The 9,503-nt window shown below is 48.1% G+C and overlaps 2 protein-coding genes across 5 annotated transcripts in view; one reads left to right on the forward strand and one right to left on the reverse strand.

The window, feature by feature from the left end:
- UBXN6 (UBX domain protein 6) overlaps positions 1-1,755 on the reverse strand; it is a 479,989-nt gene extending 478,234 nt beyond the window's left edge. The window contains exons 1-2 of one of the 2 annotated variants that reach the window (XM_040322526.1): positions 1,655-1,755; positions 1,426-1,551 (exon numbers count right to left, since the gene is read on the reverse strand). In XM_040322526.1, coding sequence (XP_040178460.1) covers positions 1,426-1,508 — 83 coding nt within the window. In that variant the 5' untranslated portion in view covers positions 1,509-1,551; positions 1,655-1,755. The remainder of the gene's footprint in view (positions 1-1,425; positions 1,552-1,654) is intronic. The other variant, XM_040322525.1, reaches the window with a different exon arrangement.
- A 5-nt stretch (positions 1,756-1,760) lies between these two features.
- Positions 1,761-9,503, forward strand: part of HDGFL2 (HDGF like 2) — a 742,998-nt gene continuing 735,255 nt past the window's right edge. For all 3 annotated transcript variants that reach the window (XR_005742112.1, XM_040322524.1, XM_040322523.1), the window contains exons 1-2: positions 1,761-1,932; positions 2,297-2,373. Coding sequence is in view for 2 of the 3 variants with exons in the window: in XM_040322524.1 (XP_040178458.1) it covers positions 1,861-1,932; positions 2,297-2,373 (149 nt within the window). In the remaining variant the exon portion in view is untranslated. The remainder of the gene's footprint in view (positions 1,933-2,296; positions 2,374-9,503) is intronic.

Consider the following 9,503-nt stretch of genomic DNA (forward strand, 5'->3'; position numbering starts at 1 on the left):
GAACATCAAGGCTCTGTTTGCACTGTTGCAACCCCAATTTGCGCAATTTTGATGCGACTTGAAGCAATGCCTGAGTATTTTTGAGGTCCTGGACCTCAAGTCGCATCAAAGTATGACCAAAGTAGTGCAGGGACTACTTTGAAGTCACACAGATATGAACGGTACTCATTGGAAATCGTGGGGTACGGCTTGTCATGCAACTTTGCAGTCACACAAGTGGAAACCAAGATGCATTCAGTGATGCATGTCCTGCTGCAGATTTCAGCCTGTTGTAGATTCTAACAGGCTGCTGGCAACAGGGCTAGACACTGCACCTGTGCCTCCCAGGCACCCAAAATCACCAGGATTTTACGTTGACTAACCAAACACAATATACATGAGGCTTTAAAATCATTACATATGGCGGCGGTTAATAATGGGATGTGGGGTTCCAGCACCCTGCACCTATGGACCCCTTTAAATTACACAGCACCTTGCACCTCTGGACCCTTTTACATTACACAGCACCCTGGACCCCTTTACATTACACATCACCCTGCATCTCTGGGCCCCTTTACATTACACAGCACCCTGCACCCCTTTACATTACACAGCACCTTGCACCTCTGGACCCCTTTACATTACACAGCACCTCTGGACCTTTTTACATTACACATCACCTTGCACCTCTGGACCCCTTTACATTACACATCCCCCACAGTTTGTTACATAGACACCCCCTAACAGTTTTGGACCCCCTGCATGTTATACAGACCTCCCTACAGTACAGACCACCCTCCCTACAGTACAGACCACCCTTCCTACAGTACAGACCCCCCCCTACAATACAGACCCCCTCCCTACAGTACAGAACCCCCCTTCAGACCCATAATGTACCTCAGATAACCGCGGGACTGCATGTTGGGTCCCCTCCCCCTGTGTAGACATAAAGGAGGGGGGGCAGCTTCACTCTGCTCGGCTGTGTGAGACAGCCAAGACTGATCAGATCATCAGAGCCGTGGCCACCGTGCCAGGGAGAAGGGGATTGTTGCGGGTCCTGGCCCCCCGGTGTGCCAACGGGTGTCACTGTCACTCGAGTGCGGCTCCAACTCCCAGCTGAGAGTGTACTGGGGGGGAAACACGGCCCACCGGGCATACGCCCTATGGCCAGTCCGGGCCTGTTTGACAGTTCAGTTATGAGCAATTATAAGCAGTGTTAAACAGATAGGTTTAGCTATGTTTTTGGCTTTTGACAGCAAGCAAGAATGTTCAAAGAATGTGCCTGACCAGATTCTTTTTTTTTTGTTGTACATTCAAGTGCATGACCAGCTTAAAATGTATTTAATTTATTGTCAGATTGCTCTTGTTTATATCAATGAAGATAACGGACCAACAATACAAAAGACTGGAGTTGCATTATAATATGTATATAAATATATGGACTACCTCCTTTGCTCGTTTAATCGGTGACCGGGTCCTGCAGCCTTAAATTTCATGTCAGTTTTAACGCCCTGAAATAGCTTTTTCATAATTGCGCAGGATACAGGATGGCCCAGATGATCCTAAATTTAACTAAAAAGAAAACAGAAAAGCACTTAAACAAATGAAACAGAAAAAGGCTTGTAAACAATACATCACACCCTCTGCATATTATTAGTAGCAAACGCTGGGTTACCTGGCTGTAAAATAAAGCGCAATACTCATGGCAGAAAATAACAGCAGCACACGGAAGTCCCTACGCAGAGTTCCGTTCACCGAGAGGACAACTGCGAGATTGGCAGAGCTGAGACCCAATTGGTGTAGTAGGGGTGGTACTTCCGGCTAGGAAACCTTACCGCTGTAGTGTGGATTGAAGAGTGTTGGTTGCTAGCAGTACGAAATATGCCGGTTACTTTTAAACCGGGGGACTTGGTGTTCGCCAAGATGAAAGGATATCCACACTGGCCGGCACGGGTTAGGTTCAATTTGCATGTCAGGGTTTAGGAAATCTGAGCGTTAAAGCGGTCTGGTCAGGAACGGCCTAAAAAGACCGCGGGTTTACCTCTTGGGGTTGGGTTGCTCGAGCTTGTCCAGTTTAGGTAATCTTGATTGCTGGTTTAGTTATAATATTATAAATCCCAATAGCCAGTAAGAGGGTAAGTGCAAGGTTGTTGTGTGTGTGTTTTTTGTTTTTTTTGGTGTGTGTGTGTGTGTGTGAACGGGTGTAAAACAAAATGTATATAGCTGCATATCCTTTTTTTTTTTTTTTAATTAATGGTTTTTGATTGAAGCCTCTCCCCCACCCCCCTTCTTCCCTCCCCCTTCTTTATTTTTTTAGATTGATGATATCAGAGATGGAGCAGTGAAACCTCCTCCAAACAAGTATGCTATATTTTTTTATGGGACCCATGAGACGTAAGTTAATTGGCTAAAAGCTGCTTTAAAATGTACAAACAATAGTTTTTCACTACTATATTTATTTTTTATTGCTTTTTATATCTGAGTAAAGTATGAGAATAATAATGTTTGGAAAAAATCCAGGTGTGGTTATTTTGTACATGGTTACATTGGTCCACCTTGGACCAATGTATACTATTAGTAATGAGCGCAGGAATAAACCTTTTCTCAAGCTATCCAGCTGCACATATACTAGGCGAGTAAGGTCCCTTTTCACACGGACGGATAAAATGGTGCTTTTAGCTGCAGATTTTCTAGTTTTCTACCGCAGCTAAAAACACACAATGCTTTCCTATGGCCCCATTCACACACAACTTTTAGATGCGGTTTGGTTAGAATAGAAAAAAATAGAATTGAATGCGTCCAGGTGCGATTTAGCGCAGCTATATGCACTTAACCGCAGGTAATCAGTCTTTTGTGTCAACTGCGGATAGCAGCGTGAGAACAAAAAAAAAACAGCAAGCACATCATAATAAATAAAAAGGGTTGCTATGTAAATGACTACCACAGCTAAATGCGGCTGCATGTAACCGCAATGTACAAATGCAGCTAATCGCAGTACCCAGGGCCTTGAATTTCACTAAAAATGTACATGCTTTTAATTGCGGCAAAACTGCCGTCCGTCTGAAAGGGGCCTTATGCTGTTACCACAATAATTCACTGTCTGCTTTTTTTTTTTATTTTTTATAACGGAATAGTTTAGCTGGGTTTGAGTATGCCTGAGCTCTGTACTGGTGAGGTCAGTCTCGACCTGGAGTAGCGGTGTCTAGTTCACTTATTTACAGCTTCTGGGGGCATTGGCCAGATATGGTATATGCATCGTGACATTGGTCTAGGTTGTCACGGGATGAAAATCGTTATTGGGTTTACTTACGAAATTGCTGTGGTTATTGGAGCAATTTGAGAGTTCTACGCAAAGATGACCGAAGTACAGCCAAAGCTCAACCACAGGAGTGCAGTTTTGTTTTCAGCAGACAGTGGGCTGAAATCTGCTCTCTGCTGCCATTACAGAGTTGGTCCAGGATCGGCATCATCATGACCATGCAAGTCAGGATCTACCTCTACCAGATCCCTGGACCGACACCGAATTAAAATTCACTATGTCGTGTCAGTAAGATTTTCTTCCAGCAGAGGTCTGAATTGCACATTTGTATAACTCAGATCCTTCACATCACCTTACAATCACCTCTTTAAAGCAGTGACCTCAGTCCAATCACCCTTTACATCAAAGCCCCACCCTTCACATCACCGGATAATGGATGGGTCTGTAGACCGGTTCAGCGCACAGTTCGCTCTGGCTTCTGTTTTTTAGGGCTCGTTTACACCACAACCCCTGCCTTTACCGCCTTCCACTGGAAAGATACAGCTTCGACCTGGGGACCCTCCACTCAGGTCATTCGTGATCCGGAACCTTGGGTCACAAACTTGCCAAACTTGCCATATGTCCCCTACGTTGTAGGGGACATATGGGGGAAGACACCCACCGAGTTTGGGCTCGGTACCACCACGGGAAGGTTCCGGTAACTGGAAAACCGCACTTTGAAACGGTATAGCTCGAAAACTGTTCACCCCAGCCAGCTCTGGGTGGTCTCATTAGATTTCCGCAAGCCTTTCCAACAGAATGAGATCACCCTTGGATTTTTAAGGCCCAAATTCGGTTACCGGGGGCCCGGGAAAAACTTCGTAACCCACCGGTTCGCCCATGGGTCCTAAAATTACACAGACACCGAGAGGTGGTAGCCACAGTCCTTCCCGACTCAGGTACCGAAGGGATAGTCAAGGGAACCGATACCCGAGACGGTACCGTAGCCCAGACACAACCGACCGCCGAACCGATTAACATTGGAGTCTATGGCGGTCGGTGCTCGGCTTCAAAAATTCAATTCTCCCGGTCCTTACTTTCTCTGTTGACCAAACTAGGTACATGGGTAGAGGAGGAGTGTAGCTACATGCCCATACAAAGGAGGGCTCTCTGGCATCTATGGAAGGCCGTCAATCGCTCCCCAAAGTTTGACCGTTTAACATGGGAGTCTATGGGGACCCTTTTTTTTTTCTTTTTTTTTTTTTGCTAGAAAATTACTCAGAACCCCCCAAACGATATAGATATATATATTTTTTAGCAGACACCCTAGGGAATAAAGTGGCGGTCATTTCAAATTTTTATCTCGCACAGTATTTGCGCAATAACTTTTCAAACACGTTATTTTTGGGAAAAAACGGTTTCATGAATTAAAAAAATATGAAAACCGTAAAGTTAGCCCAATTTTTTTTGTATAATGTGAAAGATGTTACGCAGAGTAAATAGATACTTCAGGTGTCGCGCTTTCAAATTGTGCACACTCGTGAAATGGTGCCAAACGCGCTCGTCCATAGTCAACCCTTTATTTTATTTTTTTACAGGTTGCCAGTTTAGACTTACAGAGAAGGTCTAGTGCTAGAATTGCTGCACATGCTCTAATGCACGCAGCGATACCTTACGTGTGGTTTGGACAGGGTTTGCATATGTGGACGGGACTTGCGTGTGTGTGTGTTTTGCTTCTGAGCCTGAGCAACAGGGGCATTTTTTTTTTTTTTTAGTGTGTAAAAAAAAAAAGTAAGCCATCCCTTGTAATAGGAATGGTTTGTGACAGGTCCTTTATGGAGAGATGCGGGGTCAAAGCCCCACATTTCTCCTCCAGGCTGGAAAGCATGAGATCGGGGAAAAAAAATAAAAAATCAGAGATCTCATGCTGACGGCTGTAATCGCGGCTTTGTTTACTTCCGTTTACCCGGGTGTGACCTCATAACATTGCACCCGGGCCTCCGACGGTCATAGAGATGACTGGTCACCGGAAATCTCTATCGTTGTGAGCCGGCGCCGGACTATTCGTTCTCCGGGCCCCTGATGGCACGGGAGAGCCCGGAGAAGCTGTCCCCACCTGTCGCCTGTAAGAGCGATCAAGCGGCTGAACTGCCACTATGATCAATCATTCTTATGGTGCACAGACTCAACGGCTGAAAAGATGGATATCTGAATGATGCCTGTAGCTATCCCCAAAAATTGGGGATCTTTATTATAGCAAAAAGCACACAATATTGCTTTCTCTTCCGTATATGGACGGACACAGCAGCAATCTTGACAAAGTGGGTATTGGCTTTCTATCAGGAGTGGAATAGACAGAAATCATGTTAATGTGTTAAACAACATCAAACCTGTACAGTACCGCCCCGTGGCGGTCCCTCTGGGTACAACCCCCCCCCCCCCCCTGCATGCAGCTGCTCAGTGTATGTGTGTTTTTTTTTTTTTTTTTTCTGCCTAGCATAATCTTTTTGTTCCTGCGATCTACTATCAACTGCCGACTGGGTGACAGGCTGGATCCTTTGTAGTCCCCCCTCCCCCCCTCCCCTCCAGTTTCGTCCATCGAGCCTGTGCCGACTTTGGCTACACACTGGGTCATCCACAACATGCCTCCGTCGCTTTAGGGGTGGGCGGTGAGCTACATGTTTTGGGGGAAGGAAAAAAGACCAGGCTATATGTCTGTCTGAGTCACAGCGTGCCGGGTCAACAGTCACCTCCGTAACTGCGTGGAAGGTGGTCTGTCTGGGATGCGTCCAGCGTAAGCAACGCAGGACGGGTAAGTAGCTGTCCCCCTGCCTCGGCAGGATGACCTTGCTGGGCATTCTTGGGGAGGTTGATTAGGGGGTCCCTCACCCTTCCTTCTCTCTCCCTGTCTGCTTTCCCCCCCCCCTCCCCATGTACTATGTGGTTGGGATGCTGTACTTACCTTGTGTTCCTATGGCCAGATGAGTGGCTCAGTATGGTGTCATACTGGCGCTTCTTCCCCAGACATTCCTGTCCTGGCAGCGGTGCTCCTACACCTGAGGTGGCTGTGGGTGCTCGTCAGCGGTCCTTTTTGCCAGGGTGGATGTGGTGTGCGGGTGCACCCATCTTCTGGGTGTAGTTCTGACTCAGACTCGGGTCTGCTGTGGAAAATGTCCCCTATTCTGGTAGGTCAGAAGATGTGGACCAGGACCCTAGGACGGTGCGGAACTGCTTTCTTGCCTCTTCCGTGTCTGCGCTAAGAGGCGCTTGTTGGAGAACTTTACCACTGGGTGTGGGATCCCCAATAAGATGGGTGTTACGGCAACCCGCGCCACTAGGATTTCTTCCTGCCTGGCTTATTTGGTATTTTATATGTTAAGAATGGGAATGACTGCAACATTCCATTGCGGCCACTGTTGCCCACGGCCCCGGTGTCACTAACGCTTCCTTAATGGGAACAGATTGCTGCACCGTGTTTTGAACTCAGAGTTTGCAGCTCGTGGGCCTTCCTACTTCCGACCAATGGGTCTGGGAAGTGGTTTCATCAGGGTACAAGATGAAGTTTTTCTCTTGTTCACAAATCAGAATTTTTTTCCTCCAACCTTCATCTCCTTCTGGCTCGTGGGGCTGCCTTGTTTGGGGCAGCGCAGGACCTGCTGATGCACAGATTGACAGTGCTGGAGCCGGAAAGATTTCAAGAAATCTACAATCTGTATTGTAGTCCCTAAGACGGGAGGTTTTTTGATCCGGTCCTGGGGCCCTTATATGCTTTGGGTGAGCACAAAGGTCAGGAGGGCAGCTTTTTCACTCTGTGGTCGTTGTTCTCCATCCGTGGGATTCATCCTTGAAAATCAAGGACGTTTTTATTACAGTCCCCTTATGCATCAGAGGTTTCTGCGGTTTGCAGTCTGGAATGAGCACTAAAAAGTAGTAGCTCCCCTTTTTGACCTGGTGTCGGCACCAGGAGTTTCTCCAGAGTGCTTGGCCCCGATCCTGGCCTTGCCGAGACAGCAAGGGATCACGATCATGGGCTATTTTGTCGATCTCCATCTGAGAGCAGCTTCTGCCTCAGAATTAGGGGAGGATGTGGCGATCACCAGTCAAACTCTTGGGGGGTTTGGTTGGGTACTGAACCTTCAGAAGTCGGTGTGGTTCCGACTTGACGTTTGGAATGGCTGGGCTTGATTCTGGACTCCTCAAAGGCTGGCGGTGGTCACTGCACTTTTGAATGCGAGTCTGGGGTTTTGCATGGTATCCACCTTCAAGGCTTTGAGTCTGACAAACGGGGATCCTGTCCACAGGGGACACATCTCCATTGTCCCTGGATTGTCAGATCCGGTCAGGGGGCTCCCTCAAGTGTTAAGGCAGTGCACCTCTGCATAGTCGCGGCTGTAGCAGGCTGTCGCTCACATCCTACGCTGAGCAGAGCGAAAAGCACTGGCTCTATCGCCCGCATACAGTCTGGGCATGGATCTCCAGCAGGTGGACTCTTTGAGTCCTCATATGCTGGGCCATGGACTTTGGTACCCATACCGGAGGTGTTTCGTCTCCTGTACAGGACATGGGGATCAGCAGATGTGGATGTCCTGGCTCTCGATTCGATCAGAAGGTTTGAGGTTGTGGCCAAGTTCAAAAGATCCCTGGGAGGACGCGTCAGATGCGTTTGTGGTCCTGTGGAGACAGTATCGGCTATGTTGTGCCTTCCTCCTGCAAATTCTCTTCCTTGTCTGCTTCGCAGAGTAGAGGCCAAGAGGATCCAGGTAGTCTAACTGCCCCAGATTCATTTTGGTGTTCCTGGCACGCCGTCTTAGTACGACTGGTGGCGGAGGTTCCTTGGCGACTGCCAATGCAAGAGGACCTTCAATTGCAAGGTCTTGCGTTTCATCCTGCTTACAGTCGCTGACCTTCTTGACTTGGTCATTGACTGTCGGATACTAAGTGACCGAGGCCTGTCGGGTTCGGTGATTTCCACCATGCTGGGGGCACGGAAGTCATCTGTTCAGAACTTTTACCAGCGTACTTGGAGGGCCTACATCTCTATGTGGAAGATAGTGGCGTTCATGTACATTTTTGGCTTCCAAGCAGAGTAGATGAAAGACTTGCTTTTAGCTCCTTTAAGGGGCAGATATCAGCCTTGGCTGTTTTCTTCAGAGACTCTTGGTTTACTGGTGAGTATGTTTGTCCAAGGGGCTCGACAAGTGGCCCCTCCAGTTCATATCCATATTTTTCACTGTTTTATTTTGCGTAAATCGCTACAGATTGAGTTACACTTGTTTTGATTGCAACAAACCACTCTACACAGAGTTAAGTTTTTCCCATTTGCGCCAGTAACATCTACACTAGAATTCCCCTCCAGTTCTCTCCCTGCTGTCTTGGCAGGATTGAGTCTGGTACCTCGAGTGTGCCAGAAACCTCCTTTTCTCTTTCGTTCATGGACGGACACAGCCTTAATCTTGACATAGTGGGTATTGGCCTTCCTTTAGGAGTGACTAGGCAGAAACTTATACAAAAGGTTAAACTTTTCATACACACCATACAGTCCCGCTCAGGGGGCGGGCCCACTGGGTATAACCCCTCTGTCTGCATCTCACAGGTCAGTTTTTGTTTTTCCTGCCTAGTTAAGAAGACATGGCTCCCTTCAGGCCCAAAGGCTTGGAGGCTTTTAGTTCAAATTTTTGTTTTGGATTTTTTTATTACACAGGCCCTGGTCGGGGATAGAGGCAAGTTCGGGTAGGAGGGGGTTGTGGGAGTGGGGGGAGGGTGCCCTGCCGAAGCGCATAGCAAGCTGACATATTTTGCAGTGGTGGAATAGCATGTGCCCTCCCATCGGCCCGGGGAGGGCCACGGGGGGCCCACGGAACAGCAGCTGGAAGGGGTGACACAGAGGGCCCGGCGCATGCGAGCAGACCAGGACGGAGTACCGTTCCCTGTCAGAGTGGTTGTAGTGGAAAAGGTGCGAGAGATGGGCTGCCAAGTAGTAGAGGAGCAGGTCAGGGAGCGCAGCGCCGCCCAAGTCGGCCGGGCACTTCAGGACCTGCCAGGACAATTTGTGTCGGGAGGAACCCCAGACAAAAGTGTTGAGAATGGCCTCCATGGCTTTGAATGTACGTGGAGGGAGATATAGAGGGGCCTGCCAAAAAACGTAGAGCAATTTGGGGAGAAGGATCATTTTGATCAGATTAATCCGGCCCATTACCCCAAGGGGGAGACGGGACCATATCTGCTTTTTTCAATTTTAAAAGGGCAAATAGGGGTTCAACATTAAGGGCGGTGTAGTCAGAGAGGG

This window comes from Rana temporaria, chromosome 1 (genome assembly GCF_905171775.1).
Source record: "Rana temporaria chromosome 1, aRanTem1.1, whole genome shotgun sequence".
In the NCBI taxonomy this organism is placed as follows: domain Eukaryota; kingdom Metazoa; phylum Chordata; class Amphibia; order Anura; family Ranidae; genus Rana; species Rana temporaria.